Source organism: Pelecanus crispus, chromosome 2, assembly GCF_030463565.1.
Source record: "Pelecanus crispus isolate bPelCri1 chromosome 2, bPelCri1.pri, whole genome shotgun sequence".
Taxonomy (NCBI): domain Eukaryota; kingdom Metazoa; phylum Chordata; class Aves; order Pelecaniformes; family Pelecanidae; genus Pelecanus; species Pelecanus crispus.
In genome coordinates this window covers 38,094,544-38,121,296 of record NC_134644.1, presented here as the reverse complement: position 1 = coordinate 38,121,296, position 26,753 = coordinate 38,094,544, and the positions used below count along the sequence as shown (strand labels likewise).

General features: G+C 42.9%; 1 protein-coding gene across 3 annotated transcripts in view; it reads right to left on the bottom strand.

The window, feature by feature from the left end:
- Positions 1-25,068, bottom strand: part of CBX3 (chromobox 3) — a 52,635-nt gene extending 27,567 nt beyond the window's left edge. Inside the window, exons 1-4 of one of the 3 annotated variants that reach the window (XM_075706345.1) lie at positions 10,061-10,426; positions 9,809-9,910; positions 8,765-8,848; positions 3,107-6,396 (exon numbers count right to left, since the gene is read on the bottom strand). In XM_075706345.1, coding sequence (XP_075562460.1) covers positions 5,185-6,396; positions 8,765-8,848; positions 9,809-9,910; positions 10,061-10,174 — 1,512 coding nt within the window. In that variant the 5' untranslated portion in view covers positions 10,175-10,426 and the 3' untranslated portion in view covers positions 3,107-5,184. Of the gene's footprint in view, positions 1-3,106; positions 6,397-8,764; positions 8,849-9,808; positions 9,911-10,060; positions 10,445-25,036 lie in introns of those variants that run through there. The other 2 variants (XM_075706346.1, XM_075706347.1) reach the window with 2 other exon arrangements.
- Positions 25,069-26,753: the final 1,685 nt, after the last annotated feature.

Below are 26,753 nucleotides of genomic sequence, written 5' to 3'. Positions count from 1 at the left end.
TTTTATGATGAATGTACATACTCTCTTGGGGATGAAGTCATACTACATTTGGGGAGGAAAAACCCCCAAAAACATAGATCTGAATTTTGAAGGAGCTGTCAGCTGAGTTTGTTTTGGCAACTTGACCAGATTTGTGAAAGAGGATGATTTGCTGAGAACATACGGAAATGGTACATTCCCTATAGCTTCAGTGTTTCAATTAATTTTCAAAGCAGACTGCATGATGCAAGTGGAGTCCTGTACTAGTGCTGATACTTTCCACCACCCTCCTACGGGAGATGCCAGTTTTTCTTTTCATTTATACAGTGATACTGGTAGGAATGCAGAGGAGTGTAACATGGGTGTTCCTGGGTAACATTGATGCATTTTGCCGGAAGTCGTACTGTCCCTTTTAACAGTTGTGCTCTTGCTTTGCAGCTAGTGTTGATTTGCATTGCAGCAGAAGTTATTCCAGTTAATGTAAGCTGGAACTGGTTTATTTATCAACAGCAAATGGTGTTTAACTTCAAATGGCTGTGACTTGCATGACAGATCGCTGTGAATGTACTAGGCCAACAGTGTTTGGGGACCACGTAGTTTACAAACTGGCTTCTGTGACCTCCCATGCTGCTTCATTGTATGAACAAGGTAACTTTGTAGGCAAGTCCTAGAAAATCACTCTTCCTCCAAAGCTCTCACCAACATGTTATTTTTCCCCCCACACCCCTTTGCTTCCTCTTAGTTGGTCTGCTTTTTTTTGGTCGGTTTTTAGGCATTCTTGTATGAAAATCAATGGCTGATGCATTTAACGAAGTTCTAGTTGCAGGTATCAAGTCGCAATGCTTTTACGAGGTATGCCACGGTAATAAGACTTCACATGGTTACATGTGTCATCTCTATTTGGTTTATTTAATAAATAGTTTTTCACTAGAACCTGGTGCCAAGCGTCCTCTTGCCTCATTTATAGGCCTCTGCCTGCTCTGTCCTCAAGATTCTCATTGGAACCATACTTAGATACAAATGTACTGTGTGTATTTTGGGACAAATACTGACCTGTTAAAACTGACAAACTGATCTTGATGAAGTTGTTTTGTCTTGTTTCCTCTTTGAAGTTCTTTACTCTGGTTTACCCCATCGAAAACTAGATTGTAAGCTCTTGAGCAGGAACAGTCTTAGCTTGTAAAATTTAGCTTCTGTAAGAAACCAAGTCTATTGAATAAAGCCAAAATGTGAAGCTAAAGCTGCATTTCAGTGCAGTACTGTTGGTCATTCAGTGTGTATAGTGTTACAGCAGTATGCTGTGTCTCTTCTGTGGGGGCTTATTTGTGGTATGTCTGTACCTGAGTGTTCAGCCTTGCATTTCGTAAATGATGCTTAGGGTATTGCATTCTAATAAAGTACTAAGCTTGGGTTCATTTCTAATGGATGCTTCTCTGGAAGAGGTATGGATCTGAGAGCAGCTAGCGGCTAACGCTGTTCCGGAGTGCCTATGCATGTTGCTACCAGCAGTAATGGGGAAGGTAATCTCTATGCGTTGTTTTTTCCCCGCCGCCTGGTGTCTTTCTCTATACTTCCTCAATCTGACCTTTTCTAACCTCTTGCAGGGAACCTCTTATTTTTCATTAATGTAACAAAAAAAGCAGTTTACCGCTCAAATATTATGGAATACTTAATAGCTTTACCATGGGAACAATATTTTAATGAGAACTCCCATGTTGGTATTTGCATTTTTTGTTGCTGTATCAACAGCTAAATCTACGATTTTCAGTTTTGCAATTTTCTAGCAGTATAACAAGTCTTAAAAAAAAGTTTTCATTGTTCCTACTTCAGGGAGGTGCTTTTCTCCATGTTAGTATTCGGTAAGGTAGAATGCAGCCCTGATAGCTTTTTCACTAGATACTTGGCACCAGACTACGTTTGATAGCACATCATGTCTTTTTACACAGTGTGGTTCCTGGTTTATACACTTAGGATTTTGGTTTCTTGAAAGTTACACAGGATAGACTTTGGTCAGGGGTTTCCCACATTAGGATTTTGCTTTCTTGAAAGTTACACAGGATAGACTTTGGTCAGGGGTTTCCCACATTAGGATTTTGCTTTCTTGAAAGTTACACACTATCAATAAGAACACAAGATAGACTTCAGTTGGGGGTTTCCCACATTTTACAACCATTTCAGTTAAGTAACAACGCTGTTTTCCTGAATAGCTCCTCAACTCCTGTGCAGTGTCTCCTTTTAGTGCATAGGTTGAAAATACAGTCTAAGGCCATTGTATGAAGCATATTAAAAGTAGCTTCAGGAACCCTTTGTTTTGGGAGGGAAAGTTGCTATAAAACCTGCTATTGCCTTATCTGTCTAGCCTAACTTTGAGAAATAAAAATTTAAGTATGTGAAATGTAAGCCAAGACTAAACAATGCTGGTTGGGTGTGTTTGCTTGGTTTTGTTTTTCTTTAAACATAGGCTAGTCACAGAAAGGGAAGATACTTCAAAAAGTGTCAACAGTTCTTAAGTGAAACAGTAGCAGTCTACTAAAATTGAAAAAAAACAGGACGTTGTTCCGAATTCTGCCTACGGTTTTGTCTTTTCTGTGGGTAGGCAGCTGAAGGTTTGAGAAAATTATGTAGTGCCTCCAGATCGAACACTCAGCATCTGTGTCATCAGCACTGTTACAGTCCACCCAAAACTAGTAATTCACCTGAGAGGTTTTGTAGGGGTATAGTCGCTAGTTGAGTTCTCGGAAATTGGGATGCATACACAAACTTCTTAAAGAAATACAGTTGTTGAACGAGACTGGCATTAGCAGAGGGCACTTCATGATACTTTCCAATCTGCAAACTTACAGGTAATGGAATGGGGTTGGGGCTGATCTTCACTCTATATGGATCACCTGGGAGTATGCTGCTTTCTATTAGGATTGTTCTCAGAAAGAGTTTCAACATTGCTTCCTTATTTTCAACATGTGCCAAAATTTAACCATGTAACTGTTACCCTGTTGGGGTGCAGGTGGGTGTATGCTTTACTTCATTAGTAGCTGGCTTTACAAGAGTGCAGAGCTCGCTCTACTGCAGTGCGCATCAGAAGATTTAGCCATTTTCTTTCCTCCCCCCCCGCCCCTTTCCTTGTAGGACTGTAGGAATTTGGGTTGTGTGGCCCTAAAACAGAAATACTTGGGTTTCTGGTTTTATCAGTTATGGGTGGGCCTAATCTAATAGCTATCAGAATTTGTGCACATGGGCCATGAAGTAGACTTAGAGACCTGATCCTGCAAAGGCTATATTATATGCATAGACTTTAAAATGCTTATTACATCATTTAATTAAAAGATGACAGTCATGCTGACTCAAATGTACTATTTTCTTTCCCCAGAACTAGAAAGTTCACAATTCATCATATATATCTCTTACCTGTTGCATGTTTTGGTTGAAGTTAATGAAATAGTGATTAAAGAAATTCCTTGTGAATACCAGCTGGGATAGACACGCTTCACACTGATGCTTAACCAACAGCAAGAAATTTCAGGGCCTCACTAATGAAAGTTTCTGCTAGGAAGCTACCTTACCAGTTTGAGGCTGTGGCGAAACTGATAAACAACAGAACAGATGCACACATTTATTTAAAGAAATCTTTTAATATAAAAGGCAGAGCAAATTGTTTGAACTGGCTGATTTCATTATCGATAATTCAGTGCATTTTGCACTCTGAGGCAGTGCTCCCTTTTTAGAAAATACCACTGATGCTACCAGTTACTGTAAACACAAGTGGCAAACGAACAACATGATTTACATGCTAATGGCATAGTTTGTTTCTTTAAAAGGTATAATTTGGCATTTAAACTTGTATTGCACGTATGTGTAGTTTTTATGTGTTTGGTGGAAGTACTTTTTTTTTAACATATCTGACCATAAAGTTGCTACATTGTCATCATGCCGTGACCAATGAGATTTTTTTTTAATACCAGTTTTATGGGGTTTTTTTATAAATAAAAAGTATTTGTTGCTATCTAGTTGTTAAAATAATTACTATTTTAATATCTTACAAACTATTATGCCTCTTAATATTCCTTCCTTATTATTCATTACACGCCTTCTAGGCCATCTCTTTTGCAGACCCTTTTCAGGTTGTAAAATAGAAAAGGATAAGCTGTTGTGAATAAGTATGTGAGTGAATAAAATGTCATCTTTTTCATAGCACAAATAAATAAATATCAAAACCAAAAACAATTCTTTTCATTCAAAGCCACTGTCAGAGTGTAACCTCATTATCACATGTACAGATAAATAGTAATTTGTTCAATTTAATTTACTTTAAAGATTTGGGGAAAATATGAAAAAAAAATTAAATCTGTAACACTGAAGATACTTAAAAAATACCAGTTTTAAAAAGCTAAAAAGAAAAACTTTAGTACTTTCTCCTTGAGGAATGTATAGAAATAGGGGGAAAAGGGAAGGTACACAAGTAAATGTATTACAGGCTATGAAACAGAACAGGAATTCACCATTATTTTCATGGAAGAAAGTTGAGAATGATTCAGTTGCAGAGGATGAAGGTAAGACAATATTGAATCAGATACTAATTATTTTTCAGAATCTATTTGCAGATTGACCATATGAGTTGTAAAATTAAATTGGTACATTAAGTTTGCTTGGAGCTATGATGGTGAAAGTAGTGAGGAAAAATGCAATAGCCTCCTCGGCCTTTCTCCTCAAAGGAAAACTAGGAAAAGCAGAACAGTTCTGAACAAAGACAAAGCACAGTAAATTTAAAGTGAAGATGAACTTGAGCTACAGTTTTTCTTTCAGTGCTAAAAAAGAATAAAATAAGGTCACTGTGTATGAAGAATCAGGTACTCAAGACTAAAACACATTTTTCTTCCATGTGTAACTTTAAAGCTTGCTTTTTGCCCCCTTCCCCCATCACCAGAAACTAAATTCCTAGTTTTACATAGGTCTATGTAACTACACTTACACTAATGGCTTAGCTCCTTTAATTCTAATTTAAACAGATTTCCTCATCCAGAAGCCTCAGCTGTGGACATTCTAACAGATCAGAGTTAGCTGGGTTTGCCAGACCCTTGAACATGCAGTCTTTCTCCTCAAATGTAGTCTTTTCTGTTTGTACTACTGTAATCGCTGACCTCCAGCCTTCGCACAAATATCCTTACCATTCTTTCAGGAAAAATAAAACCTAAGTGATCTTCAGCCATCTTATTTTTGTTTCTGCTCTTTTTTGTTATCTTGTTTCTGTTCTGATTTGTCCAAGTGTTTGGGTATTATGAAAACACTGCCATCGCTACTGCAGTGCATGACATAGTGGCATGGGTTAACAGGTCTACCCTGGTCATCCCTCAGTCTACTGAAAATGTCATGGTATAAGTTATTTAACTTCTGCTTCATCCGGCTGATTGATCTGCTACACTGAGAATGCTCCTTTTTAAGGCTCTCCTTTTGTGTTTGAAGATTGCATACATCATCTTCCAAGTTAAGAATTGCATTCATTTTACGTTTACGACAATTTTGGGCAGCGACTTTGTTTTTTCCTCTTCGTCTGATGTCACGTAGAAGTGATACCTGAGTATCTGTCAGATGGTTCTTGGCTAGCATGGTGTTGAAAGAGTCGACGGGCATGCTTGCAATTTCATCTACTGAAAATGGTATTCTCAGAGCTTTTGCACCATGTTCATTGCTGCTAAGGTTTGTATCAGTAGAATTATGGCACCTATCCTTTACTTCATTTGGTTTCCCCATCCACATCTGGTGCTGATGCTCTGGAATGGATGCTGCTTGACTTGGCAGCTGATTATAAGTGTGGTTATGAAGAAACTGCTGAAGTGTGGCTTCTCTAAAACACTCTGAATCACCTGGATATTCCACGTGTCTATATTTACCGTGTTCTTGGCTATAGCCACCAACAGCTCCTAAGCCGTGCAAAGAAACAGGTTTAACATCGGTACTGTACCCAACAGCATCTTCACTGCAGACTGAGTAAGAGGTGGTGGTGTGACTTGAGTTCAAGGACAGTCCCGAATCTGAGCCAGGTTCTTCAAAGAGCTGAGAAACTTCTATAGGATCAAAGCCTTCCTCCAAAGTGAAAGACATGAGTTTACTTTCATCAAAATTGTCATCATGGGCTGTTAGGTTTCTAATGTCAGCAGCTGAACACAGCCCTGTCAAATTTGACCCATGAAGTAGTGATTCTGGATTTGTGATATTAGAGCTTGACTGAGGAAAAGACTCTTCCCTTTGTAAACATCTTGGTTCTGAATTTGATTGAGTGGGGTAGTCTGTTCTTAGTAGCATGGCATCATGAGGACTGAGACAGTGGCAAAATGTCTGGGTCAAACTTACATTGTGGTGTGAAGATGATGGGTCTTGGCCTCTACTAGAAGTAGCAACTTGTATATCTTCCAGTAAACTCACCTAAAAATGATTGGGGGGGAAAAATGGGATCTTTTATAAAATGAATGCCTCTACATTCCTCACCTACACAGTCTTGATCAATTTATTTTATAATATTCCACTATTTGAATCTATTAAAGTAAAAATTTTATATGTTAAACTCTTCTTCTAGCTACCCTGAATACTGTTTCCCACTTGTACACAGCATAACCTGCATTGTCATACAGCAAGAGGAAGCCGGTAGGGCGCAGAAGAAAAGTGACTGAAGGGATGGGAGGAGGAGTACTTGCAAAGGACAGTGTGCCACTGATGAGCGTTAAAAGGTGGAAATGGGACTGTTGCTAAGTGTACATCAAACTACAGCCTATGTGTTCATCTGCTCTGGTCTAAGTAAAGGTCCTTCTAGGACTGCCTCTTCCCTGGTAGAGGTTTTGATGATCATCTGATTTCAGGGTGAGCTGGCTCAAGGGGCTAAACTGTTAGAAAATTAACCTTGTAAAAAAGATAAATAGCTCACTAGCAGGACTTAACCACTGAGAACAGTGGTGTAAGAAAAGAGGGGAGGAGGTTAAGGTTGTGCGGGCATATTCTTACTGCTTTTCTTTCACAGTTTGTAAAGCTTTTGGTGCTGTGAGCTGCCACATTTGGCTTAGCTCCTTCTTAACTGAGGTCTGTTGTGTTCAGATTTCAACTTGAATCCTTTACTAATCAGTTTGGAGGAAATATCGCTCCCCAGATCACACCTTCTACGGATGTCTTTTGACTTTAAATTACTACTCAGTTTTTCTTTACAAAAGTAAAGCTGCTCCCTCAGCCCTGAAGTCCAGACAATAAGCAAGTGCTGCCGTAGCATTAAGGCCCACCTTTTGTGGGCCTGGGTTATAGTTGCTGGGTCCTAGAAGTACAAAGCCACTGCGCAAGATTATGTCGGGGCACTTGCTGACAAGCAGTCATAAAATACACGGATACCAAAAAACTGAGAATGTAAATACATCAAGTAGGAAGTGTATGATACAATTCCTCCATAGCTGAGCATCCCTACTGTGGTGCAGGAAAGGACTTTTCTGACTGCCGTTCACTGAACACACAATGTAAAAAGCACTTTGCACAGGGAAGGAATGATGTACCATGAAGACCAGAACATCTTCAGTTCTCTACTATGCTTACTTGGGAGCTCAGGTAACAGAAGAAAGTCTCACCTTATTTCTCCTAGGGAGTTAGCTTGTACTAGACCACCTGTAGTCTGAGATAGAGCTGGAATTTTCAATTAAGTCCTTGACAAGTTAACTATTAACAAATCCCCCACACTGTAAAGACTTGGTACTTGGAAAAAACAAGCAATCCATTTTCAACAGCTAGATTGTCACAAGATGGCAGTGCATTAATAATCTTAAATAAAATATGCAACCATGTATTGTTATAGCTACACAAAGGCTACCGCCAAATTCCTTTCAAATTATGAAAAGAACAGAGAAAACCAAACTGATGAACTTCTGAACCTTGTTAGCATGGGATCCGTTACCAAAGCTGAACAGAGAGGGGGCTAATTTATGGGCTGGGAGGCACTATCCAACCTAGAGATTCCCAAAACTAGGTGTTCCATGGATAAACATGAAATATATGGAAAACACTAATGACCCTGTAAGGCTCCTACAATGGGAAACATATGTAAGATGCCCTTGGAGTACTGCAAAAAAGGAATGCAGGGAGTAGCTTCGTGGTTAATGATTGCAGCTATGAGGTGTAGGAGAGGAGGAAGACTCCAATTAAGATAAGAACTGTTTTTTTGTGAAGATGGGCACCCAGAAAGTAAACAATAGTATCAGAAGCCCAGAAGATAAAAAAAGAAGATAAAATGGTTTTGCTGCTAATGCTGACTGACCTGATTTGTAGCAAAGAGCGGTCTATTCTTCTTGAGGGTAGTATCCTTGTAAGCACTTGACACAATATTTATGGCAACTCTAATCTTTGGCTGCAAATGCTTAAGAGCTGCTAGTGCTTAATAACTCAGTGTTGCTCTAGAGAAACACACCAAGAGCTGCTGTATAAATACGAATTGGCATTAAGTTTCAGAAAGGGAATTACTAGTTGAATTGAGTTGTCCAGTGGCTCCATCCAACTTTGAACATCAGGTGACAGAGAAGACAGGACTTCGCAGTTTTCAAATCCCAGATAAATTATTGGGGAAAATTTTTTGAGTAGAGCCAATGAGAGCTGCTGTAAAAGGGGGATACTAGTGTCTTTAACGTCTTCAGGTAAGTTTTACTGCATTGATTTGCTGATATATTCACTGTGGCTTTTTTAAATTAGACAAAACAGGGTAAGTCATTATCCAATAACCACTGACCGTATCCCAACCTATTAGCAATACATGTATTTTCCCATTTACCTCTAGCATGTTTTCCATCTGCGATGTCAGAAGCTGTAAGCAGCCCTCTAAGGAGAGAAGGGAATCTACATGGTTGCAGTTGCTCTGTGACAGAAGAAACAGAAACATTTTGTAAAGCACCGTTATTTTACATAAAAGGAGGTAAAAATCCAAGTCCAAGAGGAAGCAGAGCACAGCTCTGCGCAACGCTTTGTGAAACACTGCTGCTGACCCTGCCATCAAGTTTTCATCCCGATGGGAGATGTCACATTGCTAGAATGAGCAGAATAACTCCATGGCAAGAGCATCCTGCTCTGCCCCACAACAGCAGAACTGGGCTTTCCTCCTCTCTGAGGCTGCACCTACCCACCATTGTGGAAAAATCAAGTATTTTTTCGAAGTCTAGCTGCCAGGGCAGTGGCAAACAGAGAAGCCGGCAAGAAAACTGGATCCGATGTTCTCAGCTCTCATAAGGTCTTAAGAAGAAGGTCTCTTTTCATTGTACCTCTCGGAGAACAAAACCCAAAGTGCACCCATTTCAGTTTAACGTCATTAAGATTATTTTTCTGCCTTCTAGTTACGATGCACATGTTAAGATCTGAACAATCCAGTTTCTCAAATGTAATTCCACATCTGAGCATCAAGCTTTACGTAAATGGTGAAAGCAATATAATTTAGCATCCATGTCTCACGTGTTTGTAGGCCAAAACCAATCCTCGTCCACAAACACAACACCTTCATGATGGAGAAAATAAAACCAAACTGAAAAATGTTAGTTGCAACTGATTTCTGTAAACTTTAGAACATTTCAGCTACATAAACTATACTGGGGGGGACAATTTTCGAGAAGGTGTACAAGGGCATCATTCACAAAGTATCATCTGAAGTCACTGCCCCTTTCCTGCCCTTGCAAAGGACACTCCAAATGCAAAGAGGTAATCAAATATTCCTTTCAAAATCATTCACTCCATTTCTTTCACTACTCTTTATCTTGGTGATAAGACCTATGTGCTCCCTCACTTCCTCTTCACTGTTTTCCCTTCTTCCATTTTTTTCATCATTTACTTGATTTATGTCTTCCTCCTCCTCTTGCAGTTCCAGCTGATCATCTCCTTGGTGTGGACAGCAGTCATCCAAAGCTTCCTTACATGCTTTCAGGTCAACATCCTAAAGACACAAATGAAACAGTTCTATTAAGCAACAAGCTGTCAAAATTAATCTTTAAAATGCACTTCTCTCTTTTTTTTTTTTTTTTTACAGCTATAGCATGTCAAATAAACTGTACGCTGAACAGTTCATTCATGTGGATGAACTGACTCTGTGTAGGCTTTGGGGGCAGAATGAGACCGAGATCAGTTCAGGAGTGCAGACACCACCTCTTCTTTTGGTGCCCAGGCACAGAACACATCTGCAGTAGAAATGGACATTCATAAACACTGGAAACAAATTCTTCTAAAACAGGCACATGATGATGTGATTTCATGGAAAGTTTGGGCTACCAGTGTCTTTTGGATGTCATTTCACAACAACATATCCAAGCCAGATGTACACTCAGTGATAGAATCTTAAAATAGGCAATTATACATGGCCAGTTAGCAAAATCCCTTGCTTTTTCTTTCAGGAAAACAATCACATTAACATATATTGTAATAGCAGCTCTGTTTCCCCATCACTTCCATGTAGTCATTACCCAGTTGCCATTTATCCAAATGATGGGGTTTTTTTAATCTCCAGGAATGAAATTTTTCTGATTTACTGGTCTTAGAAGCATTTTTCAAGTTATCTTTTATCTATAGTCATATCAGCAGACTATTTTTATTGTAGGGCTGGGGTATTCCTAAGGTAAGAAGGAATCACTGCTAAGGAGTTTGCATATTTATATTTTAAAAAACTTTGATATTTTAGCTTTTATAGGGCAAGTCTGAGTTATTAAAATGTGAAACTCGGTGGAATAGCAGCCAGAACACCAAGTGGCCCCACTGCATTAGTTCCGTATAACCCCAGCAAAATGCTATGGCAGGAGCAGAAAAGTCAAGCTCTCAATAGCAGCAAATGTAACAAGTTAGTATTCTGTTCTAAAAATCACAACAAATTTACAGGTTTTATATGAAAGCATAAACCATATAAAAACTGCAGTTGTGATAGTCATCAAAATGTGTAAGAGACTTTTTAAGTTATTACTTCATACAAAACACATTAAAAATTAAATGTAAGAAGGCTTAAAAATAGGGCTTGAGTAAAATGAAATATAATTTGAAAATAAAGTAATACTAATTTCATTTTTATTAATTCTATTAAAATTTATTTTAAAAAATATGAAAAAATTTTCTTTTTAACTCATTTTATTTGTTGGCTTTCCATTTTTCTGTACTTTCTTTTCAAGGATTGGAAGGGAAATTTAATTTTATAAACAGTCATTTCTAACAACAAATAGATACACAGGGCACTTATGTGTCACTGATGTAAGACGTACTTTCCTTCAATGATGCCCAACACAATTTCTAGCTATTAAAAATTCTGTTCCAATATAGTATGTCTTCTTTGTCAGCTGCAGTTGGAAATGACCAGATGACATATTATTGCCAAATATGAGAAAACAAATTTACTGTTCTAAACACATGCACAAAAATACACTTTTCCTCTACGTAGTAAAACAGCAGGAGAGGGAATTTAGTGTACGGGACGCTGAGTACATGGTAATAAGCTACTTGCAAACACTTAAATGAGTTCAATGGAGCTACTTACAGGCATAAAGTTAGTCCTATAATTACATGTTTGCAAGATCAGGGCTAGTCTTTAATTTTACAAACAACCAACTTGTCCAATGAATATGATCTACTATCATCCTAATTAATAAAATTCATCATCATCAAAAGCAGATAAAAAGTCAAGGACAATGGCTATTAAAGACCTTAAGCAACTCCTCTTGAGCTGAGTGGCCTCGGAAGCTGCTGCTGCTAAGGCAGAGTATTTGGCTCCTGCATAACACAGCAAATTCGTTACTCTACCGGCTGACGAAGAGGCATATGCAGGAAACAGTTAGAAATGTAGCATCTATAATGTAACACCTTGAAAAACACCTGTAAGCACAGGTTTTGAATACAGAAAGTATATGGGTGACAACTCAATGGTTCCTATTAAAATTACCAGGGGTACTAACCTATTCTACTGCCAGGGAAAAGAAAAGCTTGCGGTAACTTTGTGAAGAGCCCACGGTGTGCCCTGCAAATCATTCAAAACCCTCACAGTTCAACTTGCTTATGGTGGAAATCTGCCTGCAGATGATGCCAGCCTGCTGAAGTCCTTCCCAGCACCATCGTGAGGACAACTGAATTTCTGGTGTGCCTGATGGGATGGCTCCTTCCTGAAGAGAAAATACATGCTCCTGAAGCTCATAGAAATTTGTGAAGACTGTCATGGCTTCAGTTTCCCCAGGATGTCAAAGATAACTGAATTTTTAGGTCTTTTCCTATCAATATATAGAGCTGTTGACCACTAAGGAGATGGGGAATGCTACCAACCATTAATTTTAGGATTTATCTAGAGTCTGCATTGATTTTTATGTGTCTTTTAAGAAATAATAATGTCTTTGACTATTTTCTCTGCTTAAGGCATAGACAGTGTCTTGGTACGCTTAGTTTCCAGGCTGAGAGCCACCAACTGCACTACAGGATCACATGCCATATTGCCCTAACCACCCTTTGGCTTAAGAACAGCGCAGAGGTCAGTCTCCCTCTGATCTTTGCACAAGGCTCCTGCTGATGTGAACGGAAGTGCCAGTGGAGATGGGAGAGAAGGCAGGGTCTCACATTTGCAATCGTGACCATTCATTGTAGTTTACCAAAGGGAATATATCATCTCTACTGAATGAGCTTAATAATACTGCACCATGTGGCTTTGAAGATCAGTCTTACTACCACCGTTTCTTCCTTCAACAGATGATATTAAAATATACTTATGCCTGCTCACACTGATTATTACTGCGATAGGATATCCATCCTTTTAAAAAACTTGTTTTCACCACTACCAGGGCAGTTTCAGAAGGAGCATGGCCCTGTGACCAGCTTTTCACAACAGTGGCGGTACAGATACAGTGCATGTAAGATTGTCGTATGCAAATATGACTGTAAGTCAATCATCTTACTCCATAAATAGTGGACAGCCCAGGGCCCCTTGACCTCTCCTGCACCGCAGTGGGCTGCACACCAGCATCTCCCCTTGAGTAGGGACGCCTCTCAAGGTTACTCCTCAATATTAAGAGATTCCTTGCCACAACAGATTCTCGGTAAGTGATTAATAGCAGGCTAAACTTTGAAGTCTTAGCTAAGTGATATAAAGGATTGATTGTGCATAGATAAATCCTTTAGACATAAACCATTGACCAAGTCTGGGACTAGGATTGGATCCAGCCGCACCTAGACTCCTCTCTGGGAAGGAGTTCAGAAAGCAAGGGGGTCCCTTCTGAACCTCATGACTCAATGGGAGGGTCTCCCTGACAGTTTTGTCTGACCTGCCCTCTATGCAGTAAATAATCAAGTGTCCCTTGCCATTGAATCTTGTTAAACCACTGTTGCATTTACCATTGAACTTTGTTTACTCACTGTTTTATATCAATAAAGTATATTGTTGCTTCTCTCTTACGAGTGAAGTGCGCTCTCACTCTTATCTGCGACAAATTGGCTTAGTTGGCAGGATGGCAAGTAGTATCACCGATTATTTACAGAGGCATGGAGTGAATCTGAGTCCCAAATTCTCAGAACAATGGGCTCATGACAATTGCCATAATCAGGAAGTGGTAGAAGAGCTGCAAATGAGGAATGCATTAGCCCTAGGCATTTCCAGAGCTGAGATTCAAGGTCAGCCTACTGGCATTATCTTGAGTCTGACTGAAGCATTCCAGATAACAGTGGAAGGAAGGAGTGTATTTCAGCTCCTCCGGTGCCATTCCCCAGAAAGGGAGACAAGCCCTTCCTCGCCCTTAGGGAGGAATTGCAGGGCATGAAATCAAACAGTAGTGTCCAGAAGGCAATTGGGCCTGCCTGTCTACAAAGTGGAGGCTTATCAATGGATAAGTGATGATGGCCCACACATTTTAATTCCAGTTGGCCCTCAAGGACAACTGGTGAAGTCTTTAATAGATACAGGATCACAAATTTGAGTACTAACACAAGATGCTGAGAAGCTAGGCGTGCGATCTGGACAGCAAAGAATTAAGATTACTGGTGTGAATGGAGCAAGTGTTGTGTGCCAAACTGCTGAGGTCAATTTATGGCTCCTTGATGAGAAGTGCAGGGCGACTACTCACTTTGCAATTAAAAATCATCATGAAAATATTTTAGGTTTCAATGTTTTTAAATGGACAAACCTGGTGCCTGCCGAATGGCAGCGTGTGGTCCTTCAGGTCAAACATTGATCCTAACCCTGGCAGAAATCGGGAGGCTCCAGTGCGGGCACTTCATGCAGCCCCTGCCCTCCCCGAGTCAAAAATCACTAACGTACCGCAATATCCGACTTCTGCTGCGGCACGAAATGGAATTCCTGAAGTCACAGCTGATTTGGAGAAATGACAAATTATCCCCAGAACCCACTCCCCATATAACTCACCTGTCCGGCCAGTTCGGAAACCAGACGGGAGGTGGCGTTTAGCAGTCGGTTATCGGTGCCTGAATACTAACACAGCCCCACTAACAGCTGCTGTACCCAACACTGCAAACTTACCAGCTACTCTGGAAGCAGCTGCACGCCCATGGATGGCTGCGCTAGATGTAAAAGATATTTCAGGTTCCCTTGAAGGAGGAGGATAAAGAGAAGTTTGCTTTCACTTGGGAGGGAATACAATATACCTTTAACAGACTCCCACAGGGGTATAAACATTCACCCACAATTGCTCATGCTGTGCTTGCTGAACTTTTACAGATGGTCCCACTCCCCCAAGAAGTGAAACTGTACCAATATACAGATGATATCCTGATTGGAGGAACTTCCCCTGAGAAGGTGGGGTAAGGGGTACGCACTAAATAAAGCAGAAATTGCGATTCCACCTGCAAAATGTCAGGGAGCAAATAAAGAAGTAAAATTTTTAGGTACTTGGTGGATAGCAGGCAGTGCAGCGATTCCTCCAGATACCTTAAGAAAAATCGAAGAGCTGCAAATGCCCCAATCAAGGAAGGAGTTACAGTAACTAATGGGAACTTTAGGATATTGGAGGAAGTATGTACCTGGCTTTTCTATCATTTCCCGTCCATTATACTCACTCTTACAGAAAGGCAAACCCTGGGAGTGGAATTTAGAACATAAAGAAGCAGTCAAAACTCTAACTGAAGAATTAAAAACATACCAGTCACTGGGACCTGTACACCCCCACGACTCTATTATAGCTAAATGGGGTTTTGACAACACACTACTTACTGTAACCTATTCCAAACTGGCCCCAAACAGGCCAAAACGACCTTTATTGTTTAGCTCAACCTCATTTAAAGAAACAGAACAAGGGTACTCTGAATGGGAAAAGGGACTTCTTTCTTTAGTCTGAGCAGTTAAACAAATTGAGAAAACACATCAGGGAAAACCCGTGCAAACTAGAGGACCATTTAAACTACTAAAGGGGACTGCTCTTATCCAAAGTGATAATGGCTCACATTTGTCATGTAAGGAAGTGCAAGATTGGGCAAAATGAGAGGGAATTAAATGGGTATTCCACACCCACACTGCCCTCAATCAAATGGAATGGTAGAAAGAGCTAATGGCTTATTGAAAAGGAATCTCAAACCACATGAGGCTTGATGGAATACGCGACTTCCCAAAGTACTCCATCAATTAAATGATCGATACGGGCCTATTGGAAGCCCTGTAAGCCGAGCATTCTTTGTAAAAACTGACCTTAGCACTCCACCTACTAGGAAAAAATATCCGACAACATTATACCCAGGACAGTCTGTGATGGTCAGTCTTTACCATCCATCGGTACTGTGCCCATGACTTTTAATTAAACCTCGTGGCCCACTTGCCTGGGAAACTACCAATAGCAGTGGTGCAAAATATAGAATTAGTGCACGACAGACTTTTCCTTCTTTTTAAAGGGGTAACCTGTTCAGACTCTCCCCACCGAAACAAGTCTCTTTTTTCTCTTTCTGCACCCCGCAGGATGACAAACAGAAATGCTGTGTTCGTGTTACCACCTCAAACCCTAACAATGCTGCTTACACCCATCGCAGTCTTCTCTATTAGCACTGGGAACTAACCAATAGCTCTTACCTGATATATTGACTCAGTGGGAAAGAATGAACGAAAGGGACCACCAATTGATTGTGGATGCACTTGGTGCAGCCCAAAATAATGTTTCTCTAAGTCTTAGTTGTATCCAAGCTCAAGGGTGAATGCAATCTACAGTGGGTGGACTGTGGCAGTGTGTTCCACCCCCGCCTCATGTAAGCAGTAAACGCCAGCGGGGATCCTGACGACTGCATCCAGCTTATGCTGGACTTTGGGGATGGATGGCACCCCAGTAGCCAAGGGCTGTCTGGACCAGTAACCCAGACCTCGTGCTGGTATGCAAATATGACTGTAAGTCAATCATCTTACTCCATAAATAGTGGACAGCCCAGGGCCCCTTGACCTCTCCTGCACCGCAGTGGGCTGCACACCAGCATCTCCCCTTGAGTAGGGACGCCTCTCAAGGTTACTCCTCAATATTAAGAGATTCCTTGCCACAACAGATTCTCGGTAAGTGATTAATAGCAGGCTAAACTTTGAAGTCTTAGCTAAGTGATATAAAGGATTGATTGCACATAGATAATCCTTTAGACATAAACCATTGACCAAGTCTGGGACTAGGATTGGATCCAGCCGCACCTAGACTCCTCTCTGGGAAGGAGTTCAGAAAGCAAGGGGGTCCCTTCTGAACCTCATGGCTCAATGGGAGGGTCTCCCTGACAGTTTTGTCTGACCTGCCCTCTATGCAGTGAATAATCAAGTGTCCCTTGCCATTGAATCTTGTTAAACCACTGTCGCATTTACCATTGAACTTTGTTTAACTCAATGTTTTATATCAATATATTGTTGCTTCTCTCTTACGAGTGAAGCGCGCTCTCACTCTATCCACACCACCACTGGAGGGTATGGAAGTTCACACCTCCCACAGCAGGCTCTTTGTAAACCGTAAACTGCAACCCTACCTGGTGACAACCTTTAAATTGCCTTTCTGTGCAAGCACGAGGCACAAGATTTACACTAAAAAAACACCAAAAAAAATATCCAAGTATCTCAAATTCTAATCTTGCTTCTGCCATTTACTAGTTTCAGTTCGGCTAGAGAACACAATCTGAGACTAAGTCTGATTTACCAAATTATCCATCAGCTTGGTATGCTGAAGGGCTGGGCTCTAACTGTGCACCTGCCCTTTCCCTAAGGTACAATTTACCACAGGTCAACTATCAGCTTTAGTTTGTCAGTCTTTGGAATATGAGAAATAGTAATTTATGTCACATCTGCTACTTAAGGTGGTCCAAGAACGAATGTGGAGGTGAAAGAAAGCATGATTTTGCAAGTGGCCTGACCTGTGTTTAATTGGAAGGACGGTGCCTGCTCTGGAAGGTTTTCTTACTACATTAAAAATAAAGCCTTCAAGTTTCCAATTAAGTACATCGGAGTATTATCTTAGCATAAATTACGTGCACCGTACATCAAACTATCCCTCCACGTATCTCCTCCCCTTCCTTCCCACACCCATATATGATTTGTTGTCCATAAAGCAACACGTAGGGAGCAGAACCTGTGAAGAAACCAAAATATGAATAGGTCTACCACAATGCATTGGATGGGTCAACAAGACCCCTCTCTAGGAGCAGCAGGAAGCGTAAGCAAGCTGTCTTCAGCTACTGATCAGCATGCAGTTGGCAAACAGGGGTAAAACTACACAGTTCAGGGCTACAAGTGCAGAGAAGTATCTGAACCATCTCTGGAGCCGCAGCAGAACAGAGCAGACAGGGTGGTTTGCCTAGATGTACAGGCAGCACCGAGAGGCAGGGGTACCTGCCCCTGTGTCCTGGTTTCGGCTGGGATAGAGTTAATTTTCTTCCTAGTAGCTGGCATAGTGCTGTGTTTTGGATTTAGTATGAGGATAATGTTAACACGCTGATGTTTTAGTTGTTGCTAAGTACTGCTTATGCTAGGACTTTTCAGCTTCCCATGCTCTGCCAGGTGCACAAGAAATTGGGAGGGGGCACAGCCAGAATAGTTGACCCAAACTGACCAAAGGGCTATTCCATACCATATGACGTCATGCTCAGTATATAAACTGGGGGGGGGGGGGGTTGGCCAGGGAGCAGCGATCGCTGCTCGGGAACTGGCTGCGTATCGGTTGGCGGGTGGTGAGCAATTGCATTGTGCATCACTTGCTTTGTATATTATTATTATTATATTGTTATTATTATCATTACTATTTTACTTTATTTCAATTATTAAACCGTTCTTATCTCAACCCAGGAGTTTTTCTCACTCTTCCTCCTCCGATTCTCTCCCCCATCCCATCGGGGTAGGGGGAGTGAGTGAGCGGCTGCGTGGTGCTTAGTTGCTGGCTGGGGCTAAACCACGACAACCTGCAAAGCTGGTTCACTGCAGTTAGACTCTGAGTTATCTCTACAAATATCCCAGAGCCAGAGCAAAGGTATATGACCACCATTATCTGCAAAAGGGCATAATCTTTTGTACTGATTACTCACGTATCCTGTTCACATGCTGTTTTCCAATTCCTCTGCATTACATTTTCTTTATTTTAGTTGTCAAGCTTTAAATTGCTCCATTACTGTCATTAACCTTTGCGTCGCTTTTCTGCGAACTTGTGTCCCTTCTCCTTTATTAACTGCATTTCTCTGTAGGACTGGCCCTCTCCTTCCTAGTAGCTGAAAAGACGTGGCACAGGCCTGGTGATCTTCACCACGTTTTGAATAATCAAGTAACATTTCCAGAAACTTGTCCCACACCGGTACAAGTTAGGCAAAAGAAATACAGCTTCTAGTAACATAACATAGTTTCACTTTACTACTTTGCAGGATTAAATACAATTAATAATTAAATATAATAATGCATAACTTTTCATATAGCTCTAAGGTTACTGATGTTGCTTTTTGCCTGTGCACTTTAAATACGTGACAATAATTAATCTTACCAATAGACATCTATTTAATCTCAGCTAAAAAGCAAAATGTTTCTCGCTTTTCCTCTATATTTATAATAAGCCCTAAAATATCCTGAAAACACAGGACCAGAAGAGTACTTTATTATTTGAAATGCAGCCAGGGTTTAGAAAGCATGGAGGGTGGAATGGCCATTCGAAACAATAAATATCAAAGTAACTTTTATGTTACATATGGCTAGGCTTAAAAATCACGCTAAACCATGCTAACCAAGCAATGTAATCTAGTAAATCAAATGGTGCATAACTGTGACTCCAAATGCGGCACCTGTCAGATGTCTATGACACATCTACTCCAAATCCTAATAATACTGTCTGGGCGGCAACCAAATACATACTGTTAAAGGCACTCCTGCTTGTTGCAGTGAGTTGTTAGCACCTCTCTAACCACGTGCATTTCGGAAACAACAGTGCGAGGGCTTTACATAGCATGGCTCAGCTATGTCAGCTATTACAAAACACACATACTCTGTGCACTCTACGTGTTTGGCACATATACAGAATTAACACCAACCTACTCCCAAATGGAGGCAGAGACAGGTACAAGTTGAAGACACAGACATAAATAGTATCGTCACTAATTTCAATTAAGACACCAGTTTGCATGCCAAAGACAGCTTGATATCCCCTTCAAAATGAACCTTTTAAACTGCTTCTGAAACATAAACCAAACAGTTTTACACTCTAGCCATTTGGTCCTGTACTGGTGTTTTGCACCAGAAACTAATTTCATCCTACAGGATGCAACATCCGCGACAGTAAATCTGATGAAGGTTATTAAATTTATTCAGTCACTCTTTCAGAGTGAGCACATTGAGAAAGAAGGAGTTCTTTCTATGCCTCTTCTGTCCCAAGATGCTTTCTATTGTGGTCAGTGAACTACACAACACTGGGGTTCTCCAAGAGACTCCCTTCCTTCCTTCTCTCTTTCTCTATCTTTAGCCAGGCTAGACTGCTAGTATTATCCGCATTGGTATGATGCAGTCACTACTGAACAAACATAGAAGTATCCAGGGACCACCCTTTCTGATAAAACTTTGTTCATAACTCAGTTCCTGATGTCTTCCTTTTGAGCCCTCCCAGGGCGAACATGCTTTCTCAGGTATCCAGCTCCCACCTTTGTCAAGCTACCAGCCTCATTGCAACACCGAACGCCTGCCAACTCACAGCTGTGAACAGGAAGTGCTGTTAAAATCCACAGTCTCATATTTTAGCTCCTCTGGGATTTGAGTATCTTCACCTTCCCTCTGCCACCGTATGTAATTCCTCTTCTGTTTTCCACATTTACCAAACACGAATGCTTTCTTCTTTCTGTCCAATATTCCCCTCACCTCCTCTCAGGTACACTTCTCATGCACATCCTACACCCAGAATACCTTCCCCGCTCTCCAGGGAGCAGGAAAATGCTGGTGTAGGTCAGCCCTACACCACTGACTCCTTCTACACCCTTCTTGTTTGACTTGGCTTTTTCAAAACCCTTGTGCCTCCTGCAGCACACCGTAACAAAAATCAAAATCGCAGTTTTTCAAGACAATAGTACCTCAAATGCTTGAGGTTCTACTCTTACCCCACGTCTCTCTGAAACACAACGCGGTCCTTCACACACCCTCTTACTAAACCTAGGCAAGTTCTGGCTAATGGGTAAGAGCCATACACAGGCAGGTACCCAGCCCGTTTATCTATTTGCAGATGTCCCTCCACAGCAATATTCACAGAATCATAGAATGCTTTGGGTTGGAAGGGACCTTTAGAGGTCATCTTGCCCCAGCCCCTGCAGTGAGCAGGGACAGCTTTAACCAGACCAGGGTGCTCAGAGCCCCGTCCAACCTGACCTTCAATGTTGCCAGGGATGGGGCCTCCACCACCTCTCTGGGCAACCTGTTCCAGTGCTTCACCACCCTCATGGTAAAAAATTTCTTTCTTATGTCTAGTCTAAATCTACCCTCCTTTAGTTTAAATCCGTTATTCCTTGTCCTGTCACAACAGGTCTTGCTAAAAAGATTGCCCCCACCCTTCCTATAGGCCCCCTTTAAGTACTGAAAGGCCGCAATAAGTTCTCCCTGGAGCCTTCTCTTCTCCAGGCTGAACAACCCCAAGTCTCTCAGCCTGGCCTCATAGGAGAGGTGCTCCAGCCCTCGGATCATTTTTGTGGCCCTCCTCTGGACCCGCTCCAGCAGGTCCATGTCCTTCTTGTGCTGAGGGCCCCAGAGCTGGACGCAGTGCTCCAGGTGAGGTCTCACCAGAGCAGAGTATACATTGCCATGTCCTAGTGCTCAGTGAGTTCAAAAGAAAAAAGAAATTGAAATATGTTCTGTAAGTTAAGTGCATGGCTTCAGTGGGACTGCTCTCAAATGGACTGGAGAAAAGCCTTCAGAAAAAAAGCCTACCTGGTTTCTACTTACCTTCACTTTACCAAACTTTTGACACTTACCAAGAAGAAATCAAAATCCGTAACTCAAACTATTCTCACTCAGTGTAAATACTTCAAATGGTGTCCAAAGTCCAGGATGGATTCACCCCCTCCAGTGCTTTAATACTGTGAAACTCTGCCTCTAACCCTCTAACAGTGTTCAAAGAACGGTGTTCGTACGAGGTTTCACACAACCTGACCCAAAGTGGCCTTTCTAAACATGAACATAGAGACTACAGTACAAACAATACAAATTATCCACTGTGCATCCTCTTCCTTAACTTTTGTAATTCATAAACAACAGCACTATTATGCTGTTAATTATTAATTAAAGCAGGTACTCTTTAATCAAGCACAGGAATTCGGCTCTTGGGAAGGGCCTCAAAATCTGTTCTAGAGAATGTAATACATCCAGATATAACAAACCTACTTGGTTTGGGTGAGAGCAGAACCTTCCTCCTCTGTTGCACCCCGAGCTGGAGCATGTCCCACGTACGCCGCAATGACCCAGCACAGCAACTGCTGCCCTTGTTCAGGTACCACCTCTTCTGCTGGTATGGGCAGCATCAGTGCGTGGGGGTTCACATGATTGGGAAAGTGAGAACATTTTTACTGTAAGGTTCAGGCCACAGATAAAAAACTGGAGAGCTACATAGTCCATTCCTGCTAATTTAAATAATTCGCCATGCATATGCTGTGAAAGATAAAGAACCCATCCAATTTTTATAGTCCCTTTCTTCAAATATATACATACACACACACAGGTAGAAATACCAAAACACAGAGGGAAAGGGAAAAGAAAATCACTGAATCAAGTAGGGGAGCTCTTAACCCTTGCAAGATCTTCAGCTAACACTGTTGTGTCACAAGCTTCTTGAGACTTTCTATGTATTTGTGTCATGGTTTAACCCCAGCCAGCAACTAAGCACCACGCAGCCGCTCGCTCACTCCCCCTGCCCCGGTGGGATGGGGGAGAGAATTTTCCCCCCCCCCCCTCTAAAAATGTAACTTGTGGTTCCTGTGCAGGAACCCTGGTACCTTAGTCTCAATCTTAAACATCCATGAGAACCAAACCTACAAGCTGTGATTGACCCAGATTAGAACAGCACAGAGGCATTAAACTGATATCCTAAGACATATGAGCCCATCTTCTACCAACCACACGCTATGACCTGATGCAGGTAATGCAGGACAGTGAATTATGTATAGGATTCAGAACAAAAAAAACTTTAAAATGTAGTCTCTGCTGTCGTACAAACACTTTATCCCAGCTCCTGTTACCCACATCCATCTAAGAAAACAGGTAGCAAGACTGAGATCATATGATTATTTTCTCCATTAAAAGCTGTATTTCAGAAGAAATATGGTCTGTTATTTTTATTACTAAGGCAACAAAATACTGCAGGGTTTACACTTCATCAGCAGACTTACATTTGATTACAGAAAGGACCGAATGAAATAGTTTGCTGGGAACACAGTGAATATAAAGGTTAGGGTTGATCCCAGTCTGCCGGGCAGCAAGCTAAATGTAGGAACCCACCTGTTTGCTTTACTCAAAGACGAAGTGCTCAGGCTGTCCTAACACTGCACTACATCTCATCTTAGCACAGAACAGAAAAATAGGCCAGGCAGCCCCATACAGTTTAGCATGCTCCAGCCACATGCTCCAGCCACTTAATTCATTTTCTTTTTCATCTGCAGTTGTCTTCCAGAGTGATTTTAAATACCAGTTCCCTAAGGACAAGGCTCAACAGCTCGCATTGTGTTGCCAGCAACATTCTCAGCAGGGACTGGAGCCCAATGAATAAAATTAATCCAGGGGTGGGTGAATCCAGCTGTTGACTTCAGAACGTCACACAATCCCACAATACCGCGCAGAACAAAGCAATCACTTTCATCTGTTTACACAGACTCCTCGTCCTGATCTAGCGTGGATAAGAGAAACGCTAAAAATAGCTCGGGTCTATTTTTACAAAAGGCAAAATGAAGGTTATAAATCAGCTAAACCACTTGGAAATCCATTATACTGTTACAATAACATTTTGACAGCACAAGTGGACTTACTCAAACCTACAGAGGTCACCTTTAAAACAAAGGTCAACATTTTCCTCTGTGTTTCATGTTTTGGACCTGTCACACTTCAAAAGTCTGGGGGAAGAGACACGGGGGTTTTCACTGAGAAGTCGATTTACATTTTAGGTCAACAACTTATTACTGCCTTATCTTGCTCCAATCATTCTTTAACTTAAATAAAATGTACTTAAGAGTGAGGCCCAGACCTACATTTAGCAAAGAAATGAATCATCTTCTCTCCACAGAAATGAGTGATCCCTTACAGTTGTGGCATACTTTACAAAAATAACCAAGCTAACACATGGAGAAATTGGGGGGGGGCGTGTGAAGAAAAGGGAAAAGGAAAAAAGAAAACCTACCATGCAAGACAAATTCAATAATTTTAGTTGATGCCTGTCTGTTAATTCATAATAAGCACCAGCTATTCATAATGGTTCAAAACCAACTTGAAAAACGTTGGTAGCTCAACTTGATATTTCAAAATGTACTGAACATCTGAGTCACAAAATCGTCATCTTGGCATTACTGTATCTTTTGTATCCGCACAGTGTTATCACGAAAGTCTCAGATCATAAAACTACGCAGGAAAAATGAAACTCTATGCCCACTAGCGACTTAACTCAGAAGAGCAGTCCCCGCAGCTGAGCGGCTCGGCTAATCTTCGAATTACAGATGTGCACAGCTCTTCCGCAGGATGGGGGACCGAGCGGGTGCACGCCGACAGAAGCGCAGTTAAGCACTGTGCGTGCGCGACCCAAATGGGGAAACCGGCCATCGCGGCCGGGTACTCATTGCCTGAGCGTACCGTTCAAGATCTCACACCGGTAACAGAGGCAGACACAGCCAGGCTGGAGTTTAGCCCTGGCACAGTAAGGCTCCCAAGATGTAAGAAATGTTCCTGCCACGTGTCGTCACTGGGCTATGACGTACACGTGCCTCTCGCCGAGGTGAGGGGTGCCGTTCTGCTCCTCGCCGTGACGCGCTGCGCAGAAGCTGCGTTTCTGCAGCCGCATGACATTCTTCAGCCGCCTGCGTGCCCACACGACGAAAAGCCAGGCGATTCCGCAGGAAATGCCACGCAGCAGTGCCAGTCCCGGCCCTGCGACCCTGCCTTGCCGGTGGCGAGCGGCGCTGGGGCCACGCGTGGGCCCTGGCCGGGGCAGCTCTGAGGGGCTCGCTCTGCTCGGGGTTTTCGGGGAACAGGCACCAGTTGCCCCGTTAGCCAAACGCCGCACGGCGCTACTTCACAGCACGAATGTGCCGCTTGCTTTGCTTTCCCTCCCCGCTGCCCGGGACCCCCGGGGGCACGGGAGGCCAGCGCGGGAGTGGGAGGGGAGCGACGGGACAACCCCGCCACCACCCGCAGGCGCCTGGAGGTCTCTCCCCTCAATTATTTTTTTTTTTTTTTTTTGGGGGGGGGTGTCTGGTTTAGTAAAGCGTCCCCCTTCGCGTCCCCACAGCTCGCCCCCACCTCCCCCCCTAGGCAGCCCGCCCCGGGGCGCACACCACCCACCCCCCCCCACCCCCCTTGGCCGGAGCCCGCCGCGCCGCCGCCGGTGCCCGGCGGGGACAGCCCGCACCTCCCCCGCCCCCGGGGCCGCCCCGCCGCCGCCCTTACCTCCGCCATGGGGCAGCCGCCTCCGCGCCGGGCCGCCGCCGCCCCATCCTCCTCCCGCGGCGGGGCGGGGGGCGGCTCCCGCGGGCGGGGCGGGCAGCGCCGGGCGCCGCCGCTCCCCCCGGGGCCGAGGGGGGCAGCCGGCAGGGCCGGGGGCTCGGTCACCCATGGCCGCAGCCCCGCTGTCCCCGCAGCCGACGCGCCTCCTGGGGTGCGTGTGCGTGGCGGTGGCGGGGAGACGGACCGCCCGGCTCCCGCAGCCGGGCACAAACCCGTCCCTCCGCTCCGCTCCGCTCCGCTCCGCGCACACACGCACACACACACACACACACACACATCCCCCCGCCGCCGCACCGGCCCTTCCCCCGGCTGGGAGGCGGCGTCGGGGAGGGACGGGGACGCGGGACGGGGACGCGGACACACCGGCACCCCCGGGCGCCCCGGCTGTGTCCTGGGGGCTTCCTGCGTGCCCCGGCCTTCGGTTGCTGGAGCGAGCTGGAAATAGAGGAGAGGGATTAGAAAGTAGGGTAGCTAGGGAAAGGAAGGAAGGAAAAAAAAAAAAAAAAAAAAAAGCAAAGCGATTCTCCACCTGCCTCTGGTAAACGTTCTCCCCCCCGAGGTTTTAGAATCCCCAAATAAAAGAAAAAAAAAAAAAATACAGGCACAGGTCGCAATTCCAATCAACCTGGTGTCTAAAGATCTAACGCCTTCGCTTTCCCACCCACTGAACTGCATTTGCCACCGCGCTTCTGCTTAGCGCTACCCAAACTGACTCTCGCACATGCTAGAGATATCTTTGCCAGCTGTTCTCGCCGTCCTCCGAAAAGGCCTTTTATCACTTCTCATCACTTCTACTTATCTGCGTGTTTCAGGCTTGTTGTGGCGTTTAGAAGGCGTAAGGCTGTTCGGGCAGATCCTGAAAGTGTCACTTCTTCAGGGATAACTCTATGTGTAATGGGTGTAGTTTCTCATTTTTCTGTTATCACGGATGACATTTCCCTTTTTTTCATTGTGTCCAGCGTGATACTATGCAACCGGTGTGTTACAATACTCCTAGCGTTCTCTTGCATCTCAGTCTTGAATTCCAATAAAATAACAGTTTTCTTTCAAAAATCCAAATGAACTGGAATCTGCCACAGTCTTCCATTGCCAGCTTTTTTTTTTTTTTTTTCATGCCGGAGATCTCTGGCTTTTTGACTGGAAGCGTAACTGAAGGTAATGACGTTTATTTTGCTGTTGCAAAAAAAAATCTTTACGTGTCCTAAGCTAAATGCAGGAGACTTCACATTATGATTCATGGCACAAATGCCAGGACAGACATCCACCGCAAGAAGTCCTTACATTCTACATTATTTATTGGTGTTAACCATTTTATTTTTTTTGCAGCACAGTCAGAAACTTTGCAAATAATTTTTAAGCTTGTAAATCAACCCTTCTAATGATTAGGAAATAGGTGACAATTGAATATAGCCTATAGAGTTTCTTGCAAGACATGGGGAAGAAAAGGAGCGCGTGTTTTGAAGGCGTTGGTAGGTGTGCTGTGGGAGAAGACCTTGGGGGATGTCTGGACACATCTCAGCGCTAGAAACCAGTGTTATGTTTCCTTTAACTTTTCAGTGACGATGCCCAGTGTATCTCCCGTACCACCTGAAGCACGGCTCTTGTATGGCAGCCCAGGGCACTCCCCTGCCTGACCCAGCGCTTGGCCTGCAGCTTGGCA